The 19,812-nt window shown below is 44.4% G+C and overlaps 2 protein-coding genes across 2 annotated transcripts in view; one reads left to right on the forward strand and one right to left on the reverse strand.

Annotated features, from left to right (window-relative positions):
- Nucleotides 1–19,812, forward strand: part of LOC138945347 (uncharacterized) — a 546,160-nt gene that overhangs the window by 471,604 nt on the left and 54,744 nt on the right. The window lies entirely within an intron of this gene.
- LOC138945345 (uncharacterized) overlaps nucleotides 1–19,812 on the reverse strand; it is a 164,066-nt gene that overhangs the window by 123,445 nt on the left and 20,809 nt on the right. The window contains exons 12-14 of the mRNA XM_070316772.1: nucleotides 19,678–19,769; nucleotides 18,502–18,601; nucleotides 4,008–4,142 (exon numbers count right to left, since the gene is read on the reverse strand). Of these exons, the coding sequence (XP_070172873.1) occupies nucleotides 4,008–4,142; nucleotides 18,502–18,601; nucleotides 19,678–19,769 (327 nt within the window). The remainder of the gene's footprint in view (nucleotides 1–4,007; nucleotides 4,143–18,501; nucleotides 18,602–19,677; nucleotides 19,770–19,812) is intronic.

Below are 19,812 nucleotides of genomic sequence, written 5' to 3' on the forward strand. Positions count from 1 at the left end.
TGCTAAACATCCCGTCGCGATATAACCTTCGTGGTTGAAAACGACGTTAAACACCAAATAAATAAATAAATAAATAAAATAAATGCTAAACATCCGGTTATCTCGAGTTTTCTCCGTAATACATGTCCGTGGGTTTTTCAATGTTCGCTTATTTCCGTGGCTTCACGCGGAAAGGGAACCGTCGTCTGCAATCAACGACATGGACCATTCTGGTACTTGTTGCTGATAAAAACACGATTTTAACACAGAATTTAATGTCAGAATAGCTATATAAACGCTATTGCGTTTTCATTGTAGCAATAGGGTCCGATATTTAGACTCGAACAAGTATAATGCGACTCGTCTTTGACTCGTCGGCATTATACTTGTCTCGTCTAAATATCGGGCCCTATTGCTACGCTGAAAACACAATAGCTGTTGATCATAAACAACTACTCTAACATCTTTTTCTACCCTATCTACATTAATTAATGCACAATTATTTTTCTTTCATATATTTAATTTCAAATGGGATTTCATACATGTTATCTCAGTCACCATTGATTCGGATAAGGCAACAACAAATAATATGTTTGTTACGGTGACAAGGCCAAAACCTTAGGGTCGTTGAGTTGCTTCCTTTTTTTGAAGATTGTTTTTTAACATAGAGGGGGAATCGAGACGAGGGTCGTGGTGTGTGTGTGTGTGTGTGTGTGTGTGTGTGTGTGTGTGTGTGTGTGTGTGTGTGTGTGTGTGTGTGTGTGTGTGTGTGTGTAGAGTGATTCAGAGCAAACTACTGGACCGATCTTTATGAAATTTTACATGAGAGTTTCTGGGTATGATATCCCCAGATTTTTTTTTCATTTTTTTGATTAATGTATTTAATGACGTGATATCCAGCTTTTTGTAAAAGTTGAGGCGGCACTGTCACACCCTCATTTTTCAATAAAATTGATTGAAACTGTAGCCAAGCAATTTTCGACAAAGGCCGGACTTTGGTATTGCATTTCAGCTTGGAGGCTTAAAAATTAATTTATGAATTTGTTCATTAAAAATCTGAAAATTGAAATAACAATTATTTTTGTACAAACCGATCCAAATTACGTTCATCTTATTCTTCATCATTTTCTGATTCCAAAAGCATATAACTATGTTATATTCGGATTAAAAACAAGCTCTGAAAATTAAAAATATAAAAATTATGATTAAAATAAAATATCCGAAATCGATTTAAAAACAATTTCACCTTATTCCTTGTCGGTTCCTGATTCCAAAAACATATAGATATGATATTTTTGGATTAAAAACACGCTCAGAAAGTTAAAACGAAGAGAGGTACAGAAAAGCGTGCTATCCCGCTCAGCGCGACCATTACCGCACTATTCTGGCTTGTCGATTTCACTGCCTTTGCCACGAGCGGTGGACTGACGAAACTACGAGTATGCGGTCTTGGTGAAAAAAATGCAGTGTGTTCAGTTTTATTCTGTGAGTTCAACAGCTTGACTAAATGTAGTAATTTCGCCTTACGCGACTTGTTATTTATTTAAAAAGGCATAATAATGTGGCTTTTTTGTGAGCCAGTAATACTAGTAGTAGTAGTACTACTACTAGTAGCAGTTGTAGTAGAAGGAGTAGTAGTGGTAGCAGCAGTAGTAGAAGTAGCAGTAGTAGTAGTAGTAGTAGTAGCAGCAGCAGCAGTAGCAGAAGTAGTTGTAACAGTAGCAGTAGCGGTAGTAGTAGTAGTAGTTGTTGTGGTAATAGTAGTGTAACCGTGTGCCGAAACACTACGATCACCTCGGGAAGCGAAGTGCAATCAAACAGGATTGAAAATGTTAGGGCTAATGTCTTAGCCCTATAAAAACTGTTATGCAAACCCGAAGGTTTCCATGAACAGACAGACAATCGGAAACCACCAGACCCCATCACAAACAGAATTCTACAATCCACTGGTGTTGACTTTTAAAGGCCAACAACTCGGGTGCAGAGTCTGCTGTGAAAGGAGCGGTAGCCTCCCCTGTCACAATCGCCCCCGTTTGAAATTAACTTCGTCCCGAAGTTCCAAACCGGGGGACCACTGTCCATCCCAAGTTCGCAGAATGGGAACAGCACGAAAATGTTCAGTGGTCATATTATGCCATTACCTGAACATATCATGCCGAGTCCCATCCTGCTCGCAGCGCCAGATGTAACCGAGTGCTGAAACACTACGATCACCTCGGGAAGCGAAGTGCAATCAAACAGGATTGAAAATGTTAGGGCTAATTTCTTAGCCCTATAAAAATGTTCATGGAAACCCGAAAGATGTGATAAGGTGGAGTGGAAGGGGGAAAATAGGCCATGAAGCATAAATGAGACGCCAAGACAGAGGTTGCGGTAACGTGACTTTTACTTACACCAGAAAGCAGACACCAGAAATAATGGGAGAGACGGGACTAACTCCATACACAATAGGTAACTGAGGATACGCTTCACGCCTTACGGTCTTAAACCATCGGAGCGTGACACACTGACAAGGACCGATAACTTCACAAGTTACTACAGGGGGCGCTACGCTATCTATAACGTCACACAGGATGTGACGCGCCCGCAACACAGGACACGCTATTACAAGACAAAGAACTGGGCTAGCGCGGGAAAACTGGGTCTCAACGGCGAAACAACGACACTGACGCTATAACGCCACTAGGATAAAATAGCTACATACATACGTGCACACCATAGCATCATTCATACGATCAGAACATATTATAGACAAGCAAAATTCAATATAAACAAAAGAAACAGCATCTACTTACAGTTCACTCCGGCCTCAATGAAGAACTAAACACACACGGAGTTACGCCGGTCTGAATCACTCACCTCGCTGATGGTAAATCAGCTATTAAACCACAGGTCAAAGATGATACTCACAATCCAGCACAGGCTATCTGTATTTTAAAATATGTCACACCAACACAAAGAACTGTTTCAAATAGAACACCGGTCTCAAGGCTTAAGCGCACTGACACGTCTTCACACTTCGAAATCACCGGTCAGACTGACCGAACTCGCACTGTCGGGGGTGGATGCGCACGCACCCGTTAAAGGATTAACCAATTAAAACGCAGCATCTACGTACAAAGACATACAGCCATCACTGAACAACGACCTACACGACACCGCAGAACAAACACATACACGCATGGTCAAGGGGAATAATTGGGGTAGGTAACGAGAGAAATGAACAACAGTACATCAAATCGCCACACGGCTACAGTGTTTTTTGCACGAGTGGTAGTAGTTGTGGTAATAGTAGAACCGGTAGTAGTAGCAGCAGTGGTAGTAGTTATGGTAATAGTAGTTATGGTAATAGTAGTAGCAGTAGTAGCAGTAGCATAGTATTATCATGACTGAAGCTCCCATGGGGTCGCCTTCACGCGGCGGGAGTGTTTCCACAGAGCTACCCCACCCCTTTACTTCTCTCCTTTTGTCTTATTTCTGCCTTAACAGTCCTTTCACCTATATTTCCTTCCAAGAAAACTCTCCCTACTATTCCCTGCAGTTTTCCAATTCTTTTCTTGTTGTCCTATTTCTACCTGACTGGATCCATCACCTTTATTTTACTTACCAAAAGTCTTCTTTTCCACATCCTTATTTCTCTGCACCCCGCATGTCGTAAGAGGCGACTAACGGATTCTGTTTCTCCTTTTACCCTTGTTAAGTGGTTCTTGTATAGAATATAGTCAATGTTTGTAAAGATTTTAGTCAAGCAGTATGTAAGAAATGTTTAGTCCTTTGTACTGGAAACTTGCATTCTCCCAGTAAGGTCATATATTGTACTACGTTGCAGGCCCTGGAGCAATTTTTTGATTAGTGCTTTTGTGAACAAGAAACACTTAACAAGTGGCTCTATCCCATCTCCCCCCTTTCCCCTATCCCATCTCCCCCCTTTCCCTCGTCGCGATATAACCTTCGTGGTTGAAAACGACGTTAAACACCAAATAAAGAAAGAAAGATCATGACTGAAGGCAGGACAATGCGGAACTGACCCGGAGTGTATCAACCTCCTCATCAATGATGATGATCTCATCACAGGCCTGGGCGAAGGGCCCTTCCACCGTGCCCAGGATGGCCACGAAGTGACTGCAGTGGTCCATCATGTCTTGCAGCTGCTTAGGCGTATCCTGCACAGTGTATTTTATCAAGCACATAATTAAACAATTAAGTAGATGTGCAACGCCAAGGCACTGCATACCCCAGCGAAAGACAAACCTCTCTCTCTCTCTCTCTCTCTCTCTCTCTCTCTCTCTCTCTCTCTCTCTCTCTCTCTCTCTCTCTCTCTCTCTCAAACACACACACACACGAACACACACACACACCCAAGTTTCACACGTACACACGTACACACATACACACTCACTCACACGCACTCACTCACTCTCTCACACACACTTCACTGTACACACAAAACACACCCCCATACGCACATATAGACAGACGGACATACACACCTTTACAAACAAACACACATACACACACACATACACTTACGCACACGCACAAACACAAACCAACCCACCCACTCTCTCTCTCTCTCTCTCTTTCTCTCTCTCTTTATCTCTTATACAAACAGACACACACCCACACAAACACACACACACACACACATGTACATACGCACGCATGTACGCACGCACACACCCACAGACACACACACAGACTCACACAAATCTCATACACACAATACACACACTCATACGCACATACACGGTTGGCCTAGTGGTAAGGCGTCCGCCCCGTGATCGGGAGGTCGTGGGTTAGAACCCCGGCCGGGTCATACCTAAGACTTTAAAATTGGCAATCTAGTGGCTGCTCCGCCTGGCGTCTGGCATTATGGGGTTAGTGCTAGGACTGGTTGGTCCGGTGTCAGAATAATGTGACTGGGTGAGACATGAAGCCTGTGCTGCGACTTCTGTCTTGTGTGTGGCGCACGTTATATGTCAAAGCAGCACCGCCCTGATATGGCCCTTCGTGGTCGGCTGGGCGTTGAGCAAACAAACAAACAAATACGCACATAGACAGTCGGACACACACACCTTTACAAACAAACACATATATACACACTCATACACACACAAACATACACACAAACTCATGCACACACACATTCACACACACACACACACACATACACTCTCTCTCTCAAACACACACACACACACACACCAAGTCACACACACACACACACTGACACACTCACACGCACTCACTCACTCTCTAACAAAAAACTTCATACACACAAAACACACACCCATACGCACATATGGACAGACGGACATGCACACCTTTACAAACAAACACACATACACGCACACACATACACTTATGCCCACACACACACTTACACACACACGAGTACAGACTCATGCACGCGTGCGCACGCACACACACACACACACACACACACACACACACAAATACACACACACCACACACATACGAGTACAGACTCATGCACGCGTGCGCGCGCACACACACACACACACACACACACACACACACACAAATACACACACACACACACACACACACACACACACACACAGTAACACTAACACATGTGCACAAAATGAACACAAACACACACACTGCGCGAGAGAGAAAGACTACAGGGAGGCATGACGTCATGATGCATTAATTGACGTCAAAGACTTTCGACCGTGACGTATTCTTCTTACGCGAGCTTTATCCATAGACTTGGAAACTACGGAATTTCTACCCGTCCAAAGTGGCCTGGGGTGGCGTTTGCTGAAAAAATGGGGGCGCCTATTTTACCCACCGTATTTTTGTTAGTATGGTCCCAATTTTTGGTGAACTTCCATCTCCAACTGTAGCACGTAGCCGGGCACAACGAATCCTTCTTTATCATGTATTATTCGGTGTGCACATTTCTCAAATCGATTACAGTATAGCGTTCACGGGATACCTCCAGCTTCGCTGGGATAAACCCATACAGGAAAAAGAAACAAGTCGCGTGACGCGATATAAAATTTAGTGAAGATCAACACCACAAACCAATTAAGTAGATGTGCAACGCCAAGGCACTGCATACCCCAGCGAAAGACAAACCTCTCTCTCTCTCTCTCTCTCTCTCTCTCTCTCTCTCTCTCTCTCTCTCTCTCTCTCTCTCTCTCAAACACACACACACACACGAACACACACACACACACCCAAGTTACACACGTACACACATACACACTCACTCACACGCACTCACTCACTCTCTCACACACACTTCACTGTACACACAAAACACACACCCATACGCACATATAGACAGACGGACATACACACCTTTACAAACAAACACACATACACACACACATACAAGTTACGCACACGCACAAACACAAACCAACCATCCCACTCTCTCTCTCTCTCTCTCTCTCTCTCTCTCTCTCTCTCTCTCTCTTTATCTCTTATACAAACAGACACACACCCACACAAACACACACACACACACACACACACACATGTACATACGCACGCATGTACGCACGCACACACCCACAGACACACACACACACACATTGACTCACACAAATCTCATACACACAATACACACACTCATACGCACATACACGGTTGGCCTAGTGGTAAGGCGTCCGCCCCGTGATCGGGAGGTCGTGGGTTAGAACCCAGGCCGGGTTTGTTTGTTTGACTTTAAAATTGGCAATCTAGTGGATGCTCCGCCTGGCGGCTGGCATTATGGGTTAGTGCATGCTAGGACTGGTTGGTCCGGTGTCAGAATAATGTGACTGGGTGAGACATGAAGCCTGTGCTGCGACTTCTGCCTTTTGTGTGGCGCACGTTATATCTCAAAGCAGCACCGCCCTGATAATTATGGAAACAAACAAACAAATACGCACATAGACAGACGGACACACACACCTTTACAAACAAACATATATACACACTCATACACACACAAACATACACACAAACTCATGCACACACACATTCACACACACACACACTCCGGTTGGTCCGGTGTCAGAATAATGTGACTGGGTGAGACATGAAGCCTGTGCTGCGACTTCTGTCTTGTGTGTGGCGCACGTTATATGTCAAAGCAGCACCGCCCTGATATGGCCCTTCGTGGTCGGCTGGGCGTTGAGCAAACAAACAAACAAATACGCACATAGACAGTCGGACACACACACCTTTACAAACAAACACATATACACACTCATACACACACAAACATACACACAAACTCATGCACACACACATTCACACATACACACCCACACACTCTCTCTCTCTCTCTCTCAAACACACACACACACACACACACACACACACACACACCAAGTCACACACACACGCACACACACTCACTCACACGCACTCACTCACTCTCTAACAAAAAACTTCATACACACAAAACACACACCCATACGCACATATGGACAGACGGACATGCACACCTTTACAAACAAACACACATACACGCACACACATACACTTATGCCCACACACACACTTACACACACACGAGTACAGACTCATGCACGCGTGCGCACGCACACACACACACACACACACAAATACACACACACCACACACATACGAGTACAGACTCATGCACGCCTGCGCGCACACACACACACACACACACACAAATACACACACACACACACACACACACACACACACACACACACACACACACACACACAGTAACACTAACACATGTGCACAAAACGAACACAAACACACACACTGCGCGAGAGAGAAAGACTACAGGGAGGCATGACGTCATGATGCATTAATTGACGTCAAAGACTTTCGACCGTGACGTATTCTTCTTACGCGAGCTTTATCCATAGACTTGGAAACTACGGAATTTCTACCCGTCCAAAGCGGCCTGGGGTGGCGTTTGCTGAAAAAATGGGGGCGCCTATTTTACCCACCGTATTTTTGTTAGTATGGTCCCCATTTTGGGTGAACTTCCATCTCCAACTGTAGCACGTAGCCGGGCACAACGAATCCTTCTTTATCATGTATTATTCGGTGTGCACATTTCTCAAATCGATTACAGTATAGCGTTCACGGGATACCTCCAGCTTCGCTGGGATTATCGCCGAGACTACATTCAGATAGTCTGGGCTAACCATACCGAAGACCGAGACGGGTCACGCTCGCCTCCGCGAAGCACGCGTCCGTAGTACTAACTGAACCTATTTCCTTTTATTCTGAGCACATTTTGAGAGTAAACATGACATATCTATATGTTTTTTTAATTCAAGAGAAGATGAGGAATACAATGCTATCAATTTTTATTCTGTTTCTGAAAATTCAATTTTAAACTTTAATGAGCAAACTAATTAACTAATTTGTAAGCTTCCGAGCTGAAATACAATCCTATAGTCCGGACTTTGTCGAATATTGCATAAAGCTGTGGTCTATTTATGACTTTCCGGGGCTACGAGTTTGAAAAGATAGGGCTGAGAATCATGTACAGAATTCTGTACAGTGAACGCGGCCTGAAGAAGAATTTTCCCGATGCTCCCCAGCATGTCGTAAGAGGCGACTAACGGATTCTGTTTCTCTTTTTACCCTTGTTAAGTGTTTCTTGTATAGAATATAGTCCATTTTTGTAAAGATTTTAGTCAAGCATTATGTAAGAAATGTTAAGTCCTTTGTACTGGAAACTTGCATTCTCCCAGTAAGGTAATACATTGTACTACGTTGCAAGCCCCTGGAGCACATTTTTGAGTCACTTGAGAAAAAGTGACTCTATGTAATCGGTCAGTGTTAGTCTGTCCGGCCGGCCGTCCGTAGACACCACCTTAACGTTGGACTTTTCTCGGAAACTATCAAAGCGATCGGGCTCATATTTTGTTTAGTCGTGACCTCCAATGACCTCTACACTTTAACGATGGTTTCGTTGACCTTTGACCTTTTTCAAGGTCACAGGTCAGCGTCAAAGGAAAAATTAGACATTTTATATCTTTGACAAAGTTCATCGGATGTGATTGAAACTTTGTAGGATTATTCTTTACATCAAAGTATTTACATCTGTAGCCTTTTACGAACGTTATCAGAAAAACAAGGGAGATAACTAGCCTTTTCTGTTCGGCAACACACAACTTAACGTTGGGCTTTTCTCGGAAACTATAAAAGTGACCGGGCTCAAATTTTATGTGAACGTGACTCCCAGTGACCTCTACACTTTGACGTCTGCTTTGGTGACCTTTGACCTTTTTCAAGGTCACAGGTATGTCTTGAAGGAAAAAAATTGAAATATCATATCTCTGAAACTATTCATCGGATTTGATTCAAACTTTATAGGATTATTCTTTACATCAAATTATTTACATCTGTATTGTGTTGTGAATAGCAATTTCTTCCTGTCCATCTGATGCCTCATATAATATTCAGAACTGCGAAAGTGACTCGATCGAGCGTTTGCTCTTCTTGTTGATTAGTGCTTTTGTGAACAAGAAACAATTGACAAGTGGCTCTATCCCATCTCCCCCCTTTCCCCGTCGCGATATAACCTTCGTGGTTGAAACCGACGTTAAACACCAAATAAAGAAAGAAAGAAACGCGGCCTGAAACCCCACCTATACGGCGTGTATGACCTTGAGAGCTTCAGTCAACGCTGGAATTTTGCTGTGGTGACATCCGGTTTGCTCTCTCGGACTGATCATATTTTATTTTCAAGAGAAATCAAGGGGGAAAATAATAAACGCCTCGACGGAGATTCGAACTGAGAAAAAACGAAGGAAAAATATTAATATGAATTCATTTTATGTTATTCTTGAAGCGGCATGATTTATATCTATATCCGCCTACTGTTGAGAAGTTTATATGACTATATCTTTGATGTCTGTTTTCAACTGCAGAGAGCTTTGGGGGATTCAATTACAGTTCTTGTCATTTTTCTTGCATGTTATAGATAGAGATATCGGTGCCATCACATGGCGCGAATGTCGTGTAGCATGGCGGTGTAAACATGTACTGCGATTCCGTGAAACATGTTTGCAAAATAAAGGCAAATTTGAACGCCACATTTGATGTTTTTGCAACGCATGAGTGGTAATTCAAGCGTAGAATGATATAAATGTATCATTTTTTTCATTCTTGTTATCACTAGTGGAGTGGCATAGCGGTTAAAACATCGGCCCCGACATTTCGAGGTCTTGAGCTCGAATCTCTGCCCAGGCGTTTATATTTTCTGCTCGATCCCTCTTGACAAGTATGCTCAGCTCTGAGAGAGCAAACCGGATGTTACCACGGCAAAATTCAAGCGTTGACTGAAGCTCTCAAGGTTATACAAGGTGGGGTTTCGGGCCGCGTTCTCTGTACAGAATTCTGTAAGGGAAAGTCCCCAAATACCGAACACTTAAGGAAATCTGCCATTTTCTCAAAAACAACAAAAGACAGACCGTTTGTGAATTGTAATAAAGAAAATAATCAGCAACATTCATACCACTTTTTGTGGAAAGAAATCAACATAAAAGAAAGTAATCTTAATTTCTGAAAATCTAAAATATGAATTACAACACCTGTTACCTATATCCGAACTAAGAGGTTCAAAATCCAAACAGCACAAACCAAAGTTACTTTGACTGACAAACAGCGCAAAAGTACTCTCTTTGGCTTTCTGTTATTCCAGCACAATCCACATGTACCCATTTTGAGCACATCAAACACATCATGTCTTCACAGGTGCATGTATTCTCGGCACACAAAAAACAGAACCAGTTAGCTTCCTGTTGATGACTGACATTTCTAGCCAACTTGTTTTTAGCTTTCTGTTTCTCTCCGGCTTTGATTTGCTTGTGTGTTTTTTTGGTGTTTTTTTGTGTGTGCCTGCGACACTTAAGTTTACGTGTGTAGGGACTTGACATGATAATGTCAGCTTCTGTATAGTTCGGTATTTGAACCATTGGGGTGTTCGGTAATTGAAATCTACCTAACAGTTTTAAAACCACATGGTGCTCAGGCACGATAAAGACGAATGCTTGGAAACAGACATATGTGGCCAGCAGATAGATCACACTGTTCATTTCAACCATAACTTTTCACTAAAAGCAACTCAAATTCATGCTATGTTTAGTCTTCTGTCGGTCGAAAATAGCTTTGAGGGTCATAACATCCTATAATCACTCATCGTTTTCTTTTGCAGCCTTTCGTACAGGATAATAAGGGATGGTACTATATCACCTTGGGCAGTCAAATTTGAGCAGTCACCTCTTGTTTTCGAGAAATCAGCTGTTCTGTATTAGTCACCTGTTCGACATTTGGGGACTTTCCCCGACATGATTCTCAGTCCTATCTTTTCAAACTCGTAGCCCCGGATAGTCATAAATAGACCACAGCTTTGACCAAAATGTCAATAAATTTGGTTGAACAACGAGGGTGCGACAGTGCCGCCTCAACTTTCACAACAAGCCGGATATAACGTCATCAAAGATATCTATCGACAAAAATAATTAAAACAACGTCTGGGGATATCATACCCAGGAACTCTCATGTGAAGTTTCATGAAGATCGGTCCAGTAGTTTTCTCGGAATGACTTTATACACACACATACACGTATACATACACACACCACCACCCACGTCTCGATTCCCCGTCTATGTTAAAACATTAAGTCAAAACTTGACTAAATGTAAAAAAAAAATGGGTAGCGCCGTACTGTATGGCAGCTCGCTTTCCCCAGGCAGAAAGCAAACCGAATTTCCATGAGGGTAACCTCACTGCACTATATGAACTGTTATCCTTATCCTTATCGGTATTCCAAGCTCTCGCAAGCTCTCGCAAATTGTATAGCAATGGTGTACGTAAAGCGTGTTGGTCTGGCTATCTCGCGAGAGCTGCAAAGGCCGAGGATCGTAGTTCTCGTGACTTTCGAGGCATAACAAAAAGCATGTTTCGCGGTGACTCGCGAAAGCTGTTCAGATGCCGAAACGATCTATTTTGATTATGGGCCGGGTGTTTTTTCCCACGTTTAAAGGCACAGTAAGCCTCCCGTAAACCATCACAGAGCTCCCCGAGCGTCTAAATACAGTACAAGCATACTTCCATTTGAACGCTCACCGAACGGGAACATCCTGGCTGCTTTCTGTCGAGCGTGAGACATTTTCAAAGAATTTATTTTCGTAGACTTGTTCCGTTAACAACAACGGCGCCTCGTTTTTGCGCTAGACCTAACTTTTAAAATCTAAATAATAAATTGACAGCTTGTTACACAAACATTCTTTAATCATAAAAGAATTCGTTTTTCATCAAGACAAGATCAGAACAATTCGAAGTTGTGAAAGTTTAAAAAAAAGAAAAGCCCGGAAGCAGGGTCACGCAAGGGTCGTAGCAGACGACGGCCGGTTTATCAGTGCAAATCGCCGTTCCTCTCAACAGTCAAAAGCCATCGCTAGAGTTCTTGTGAACCACAGCCGTTGTTTCGTGCATAAAAAAACCGTGCTATTGTAGATAAGCTCACGTCGAGTCGCATTCAAATGACTAACTATGACGACTGCATTGTGAAAAGGGAAAACTGGATCACACGGGTTCACGATGGCTCAGGGGTAAGATAAACCACGCAAAAATAAATTCTTTGAAAATTGTTCGCTCTTTACGGAGGGCACCTAGGATGTTCTCAATTGGTGAGTGTTTAAATGAAATGGTGTTTGTACTGTGTGTAAAAGCCTGACCGTATCTGTGATGGTTTACGGGAGGCTTACTCTGCCTTTAACAAGGCTGGATCTAGGGGGGGGGGGGGGGGGGGGGAGGGAGGGAGACCAGGGTTTCCAGAGGCTACTTCATCTTACCCGGCACATGTACATTTTTCGCAAGTGCAAAATGTCAACACCACCTGGCAGTCCTCCCACCCCCCCCCCCACCCCCACCTGGCCAGCACCTGTATCCTTGCCTTGTTTTCTTGTTTTTGGAAGCCCGTCCCTGTCATACTCTAGGTTTATTTAACATTATTATCCGATTCAGAATGCATTTCTAATGTGAACGACATGTGTATGTTTGTGTGTGTGTGTGTGTGTGTGTGTGTGTGTGTGTGTGTGTGTGTGTGTATGTGTGTGTGTGCGTATTTCTGTGTGTGTGTTTATTCGTATGTTGTTAGTCTTATGCTGTTTTGATGTTATTGCTCTTCTGGATGTATTTTGCTTATTACTGTTTTTCCTTCCTTACTTTCCCCTTCTACAGATCCCCGTATCGTCCGCCTCAACTATTATATTGCTTTTAAGAGCACGTGGATAAGCTTTGCTTGTTGTGCTCCACCACTTTATTTGATTGTATGCGGCTTTGTAATCTGTATTTTTCTGAATAAATCGTTTAAACCATACACGAGGTCTTGCCCTGACTAATATGATATTGGCCGTCCGGAAAACACATTTGGTGAACTTTCATCCTCAATCGTAGCCATAGTTTGGTCACTATGCTTCCTTCTTAAGTATTGCGGCAAGAACATTCCTGTAGTCGAAGTCAGTTTAGTGTTCGTGGGATATACATTTCAGCTTCGCTGGGGCAAAAAAAAAATGAACATAACATATAACATAACAAAATCAAACGATCGTGACCAGGGTGTAGCTGAATTCGCCTCCAACGGCTCGATTGAACAGATTTTCGCGAAGACAAGAGTGAACAAAAGGTTAAGGATGAACAGAAGTTGATATCGGTTGTCATCATCCGGTTATGGCCTTTTGGTTGTAGCCAAGTGGCGTACCCAGTCTTTTTGTGTAACTATCGTAGGGTAGACTCTTGACCGGATTCCTTTCTAACCTCTTATCTCAGATTTAGGTGGTCGTTATGTAATGTGCCGCCAGCCTGTCTGGGTATCGTTGGACTCGGCGTTTTGTCAAGTGGGTGTCATTTCTTTTGACAGGGTACATCATAGAAGATGCCAGGTGGCTTGGAGGTTTTAGTCTCTTACCTTCTTTGTAACTGGTTGTAATCTAATGAGCCTTATCCGGTGTGCGTAATATTTCTGGTGCGTGACACCGACACGGCTCTCTGCCTCTTTAACGATCCCTTTCATTTGGCAGGCAATCTTAAGACGACACCCCCCGTTGTCTGACACCGGGTAGCCTTCCTATTGGCTTACCGCCACAGGAATCGGAAGTGACCAGCCTTTAAAAGACTGAGCATTTAGGCTAGAGGAGAAAAAAACGCGATTTGTGATAGCGAGCTGTGTGTTGCTCCGATTGTGTCGGTTGACGTGAACGGTCGAAGTGCTGATCAAATTTGTAGCGAAGTTGTAATCGGTCGACTTGTGGTTGTAACTGAATTCCGAAACCTGTGCTCTTGTGTTTCGCGACTATCGTCAGCAGCAGGTTTTGTGTTCCTTTTACGTGTGCTCACTGAGGAGAATCTATAAACACTGCTTTCTGGTGTACGTTAATTAAAAGTCACGTTATCGCAACCTCTGTCTTGGCGTCTCATTTATGCTTCCTGGCCTATTTCCCCCTTCCACTCCACCCTATCACATCTGGCGCTGCGAGCAGGGTTCAGGAAGTAGAGACGCCGTAGTTTAACATCAGAAAGCAGTGTAGGAGGGACTCAGCACATCTAAGATGGCGGTTGACGGGGTTCCCAGACCCCAGTGGCAGATGTTCTCACCTCCCAGGCTTCCCCTCTTCACTAGCAGCAAAGATGGCTGTCCGCTAGACGACTATGTCACAGAGGCTCGTCGCATCATTGCCCACTTCAACCTGGAGGCGCTGGGCGGCGAGGCTGCTGAATGGCTGAACCAGTCACTTGCTGGGCCTGCTAAGAAGGAGATCAACCTGCACCCCCCTCAGGCGACTGCCACTGCCAACTTAGTCTTGACCATCCTGCAGGACACGTTTGGGGACCACGCCAGCATTTCCACTCTACTAGCGTCGTTCTACAGCATCTCCCAGAGTCAAGAGGAGGGCATTCTCTCATATGCCCACAGGTTGCAGGCTCTGCAGGTGAAGACGAATGCTGTTGTTGCCGGTACGGTTTCCGATGCTGCACTTCGTGATCGATTCATGCACGGACTGTTCTTGCCTGCAATGAGACGGGACCTCATGCGCTTTGCGAGAGGGCGTGAGGCTGTCCCTTTTGCGGCAGTCCGTGCAGAAGCTCTCAGGTGGATGAGGGAAGATTTCGTGGTTGTGACGAAGCAACAACAACAAGCAACAGAGAGCAGCACTGAGGTACGCAGCCTGCAATTACAAGTCAGCGAACTCGCCATCAAGTCAGCAGAGCTTCGAGCTGCCTTGCACCAACGCCCGCCGGCTGCCTCTCGTCAACAGCAACCGTCCGCGAAGCCACGTTGTTGGCTTTGCAACCGCCACGGGCATCTACAGAGCAGGTGCCCTACCAAGCGGCATGGAGGTGAACAACCGCTGTCATGGAGACAGCCCAGTGAGCTACGTGTGGACCAGCAGTCAACATCCATCAAGCAACCGCCCCGCGAGCAGAGCAGTCAGACAGAGGAGGTTGTGACTGCTCAGGAACAGCCGACGTCGAAGCACGAGGCCTCCATTGACAGCTTAGAGACCCGACTGAAGAAGGAACTGGAGGCCAAGCAACAGTTACAGGATGAACGCTTCCAGAAGGATTTAGAAATACGCCAACTTCGAGAGCGGTTAGTCTTCAAGTGTGAAGAGGTGTCAATTGAGCGGAAAGCAGCAGGGCACATTCGCAAAGACCTGGAAGCGTTGTTGCAACAGCAGCTCACAGAGAAAGAGCATCGGCTTGTGACAGCCCCAGCCCCCGTAGAGCTTCACGACGCTGACCCGATAACATTGTGGGATTCTGTGCTCAATTTGTCCTGCCCCTTTACTCTAAGTCCCAGCTAAACCACCCCCTCGTAAAATCATGAAAACTCTTCAGTCACACATGTGGCGTAACCATGCCTTGTTAGCTATTGTGCTCAGCTAAGAGACTGTGTGTACACTATGATTATTGATTGCCTGTTGTATTGTGTCTTGTATGAATGGGTTGGGTGACTGTGAGTGTCATCCGTTACCGTTTCTGATTTTATTTGTTGTTTCACTTGGGTGAACTTGTGTTTGATTTATAGATGTCATTTTCAGCTATTCCCGAGGCGCTGTACCTGCGAGGACGCAGTTGGTATAGAGCTGGGGGGGATGTAGCCAAGTGGCGTACCCAGTCTTTTTGTGTAACTATCGTAGGGTAGACTCTTGACCGGATTCCTTTCTAACCTCTTATCTCAGATTTAGGTGGTCGTTATGTAATGTGCCGCCAGCCTGTCTGGGTATCGTTGGACTCGGCGTTTTGTCAAGTGGGTGTCATTTCTTTTGACAGGGTACATCATAGAAGATGCCAGGTGGCTTGGAGGTTTTAGTCTCTTACCTTCTTTGTAACTGGTTGTAATCTAATGAGCCTTATCCGGTGTGCGTAATATTTCTGGTGCGTGACACCGACACGGCTCTCTGCCTCTTTAACGATCCCTTTCATTTGGCAGGCAATCTTAAGACGACACCCCCCGTTGTCTGACACCGGGTAGCCTTCCTATTGGCTTACCGCCACAGGAATCGGAAGTGACCAGCCTTTAAAAGACTGAGCATTTAGGCTAGAGGAGAAAAAAACGCGATTTGTGATAGCGAGCTGTGTGTTGCTCCGATCGTGTCGGTTGACGTGAACGGTCGAAGTGCTGATCAAATTTGTCGCGAAGTTGTAATCGGTCGACTTGTGGTTGTAACTGAATTCCGAAACCTGTGCTCTTGTGTTTCGCGACTATCGTCAGCAGCAGGTTTTGTGTTCCTTTTACGTGTGCTCACTGAGGAGAATCTACACTACTTTCTGGTGTACGTTAATTAAAAGTCACGTTATCGCAACCTCTGTCTTGGCGTCTCATTTATGCTTCCTGGCCTATTTCCCCCTTCCACTCCACCCTATCACATGGTTATATTGGATTAATAAGTAGTTGACATGCTCACTCGTTCCCGTTTAAGAGCTGGCCAGGCTTTTACATAGCATAGGACTATTACTCCGCTTGGTCACATACCAAAATTGAACATCCTCTGAGCACAGTGGGAATATTTGGATGAATTAATGTCACTATATAGTTGCTTTTCAAGAAATCATTTCACCCAAAAATTCCGCCTCATCACAAAAACCAGCCAGGGTGTTGATTGCTGGTATGTGACCAAGTGGAGGGATGGTCTTATCCCATGTAAAATGCTGGCCAGATCTGAGACAGTGAGCCGAGCTGTTAACACAGAAAAGAGTGTGTCTTTTATGCCTGTCTTACACTGTGCCGAATATCCTTGCGAATATGAACATGTTGTATTCGGCAAAAAAAGAGACGAATGGACAGGAAAAAATATTGAAAATTCGAAGCTTTGCCGATCATTGCGAATGCATACAAATCCATATACGAATGCCTTGCGGGCGTATTACGAACGTTGCGAGCGGCCCTGCGAGTGTTGCGAGTGCTTGCAAACATTTTACGAATAAAGCGACTATGCAATTCGCATTGTTCGTAATACTGCTCTTACACTGTGCCGAATTTCTCTTGCGAATAGAATTCGCCAATAATTCGTAATGATCGGGACATGGTCTCAAGACATTCGTAAATGTTCCTAACCATTCGCCCCCATTTGTCTCTTGTTGCGAATATTAGCAACATGCTTCTAATATTTGCAAGGAAGGCATATTCTTAACTTTTTCGTAACGTACTCGTAAGTATTCGCAAGCCATTTGTTATCATCGCAAGGTATTCGTAGCGCTCGCAAGGCTGTCGTAACGCTCGAAAGGCATTCACAACGATTCGTTAGGTCTTGCCATGATAAAATGATGTGTACTGTCTGGTGGCTGGAGTACACGTGACGAAAAGACCCGATCGCAAAAGCTTTTTTTGCACTCGATTGCGCATGCGCTTTATTACTAAAGTGTTTGCAAGCACTCGCGACACTCACAGAGCCACTCGCAACATTCGCAAGAAATTCGTATGTATGCATTCGTATGCATTCGCAATGATCGGTAGAAATTTGCAAGCACTCGCAAACATTCGTAAGACATTCGCAACCATTCGTAAGGCTTCAAATAGAATATATGCTTTCTTTGCGAATATTAGGAGCATGTTGCTGATGCTCGGAACAATAGACGCATGGTGGCGAATGGTTAAGAACATTTACGATGTCTTGCGACCATGTCCCGATCATTACGAATTAGTGACGAATTCTAATCGCAAGGGCAATGGGCGGTTCTGGGGAGGTTATGCCCCCTCTTTCTTTCGGCGGGTAACTGGCGCCACCTCGCGGCAAGATCACACGAGAAAGGAAAAAAACTTGCATTGGTCCTAAATAGCATATCGGTTTGGTAACAGTTCGTGTGTAAGTCGTGCATTTATACGGTAAACAGGCAATGGTCGGTTCTGGTGAGGTTATGCCCCTTCTTTCTTTTGGCTGGTAACTGGCACCACCTCGCGGCAAGATCACAGGAGTTGTCTCGCGTTATCACCCCAGAAGCGCTCATTCGGCACAGTGTAAGAGTAGCATAAGTGTGTTACATTGACTGACCAGAGTGGCCAGAGCCTTGACCTGCTCCTTGGTATTGTGACACAGGCAGAACTGACACTTGTGGTTGCCTGGTTTCCGCAGCTTGAGCACTTCTACGTCACTGAAATAAGTAGGTTATAGATTTGAAAACTTTTTTTTTTCTTTCTTCTAAATATCATATCACCCCATATTTGTCCATTAGAGGCCAACAAAATGCCTGCAGGGCAGAAATGTTCATTTTCGTTTTAAACAATTTAACAAACGAACAAGCAAACAAACAAGCAAACAAACAAACAAACAAACGAACAAGCAAACAAACAAACAAACAAACAAACAAACAAACAAACAAGCAAGCAAGCAAACAAACAAACAAACAACTATCAAGCAGTTCAAGACACGGACCGTATCCTACAAGACCGTAGGAGACTCCAGACCCTGAGGGTAGAGACCTGGGGCCGGTTTCATGGACTCGCGGTGGTCACACTGACAGTCGGACCACCGCTTCGTCACACGACTACGATTGTCCGAACGCGGTGCTGGGGGAGGGCAGCACCGTAATCGGGCAACTCCCCGTGCGAAGGGGCACAGTTGACCGACTGAAAACATTTTCATGCAACCCGATTTCGTCAGATTACTGCATTTCACTCGTTCAGCTGCAGTTGACCGACTGTGTTCTTGGCCCATGAAACGGGCCCCTGGCCCAGGCCGACGACCCTCGAATGTTATGTATGGATTAAAAACAAGCTCAGAAAGTTAAAAAAAAAAATAAAGAAAAGCGCGCTTTCCTTTTAAGCGTAAGCGCTACTTCGCTATACTGGCTTGTCCCTTCAAGCGGTCAGTGGGGCAGCTCTGCACTCTTTTCAGCGCTTTCTCGGCCGCGGGGTACCGGCAAAGCTATTGTTTTGGTGAAAAAAATGCAAAGCGTACAGTTTCATCATGTGAGGTCAACAGATTGACTTAGTTTATGTATTAATTTTGCTTTACACGACTTGTCTTTTCTTTATTTCTTTTTTTCCATGTACCCTCATGTTGTTGTTTTTTTTCTAAACCAATCCTCAAATAGGGTGAATATGTTCGCCATTGTGTTTATTTTTGTCATGTTACACTTAGGTTTTGCTAATACATATTCAACATGCTTGAATAAGAACCCTCAATGCCAAATAAAGCTCTGTTTAAACCAACCTTTGCCGAACTTACTCGTTTGCTTGAACGACCCCAAGGTTCTCTTGGTCTGGGCTCTGGGAGAGCTGTTCCTTCAGTTGTTCCTGGACTTTGACTATCTGTGCTTCCTGCAACAACACACACGCATGCACTTATTTCCAAAGATGCACG

The sequence above is a fragment of the Littorina saxatilis genome, linkage group LG13, assembly GCF_037325665.1.
Source record: "Littorina saxatilis isolate snail1 linkage group LG13, US_GU_Lsax_2.0, whole genome shotgun sequence".
Taxonomy (NCBI): domain Eukaryota; kingdom Metazoa; phylum Mollusca; class Gastropoda; order Littorinimorpha; family Littorinidae; genus Littorina; species Littorina saxatilis.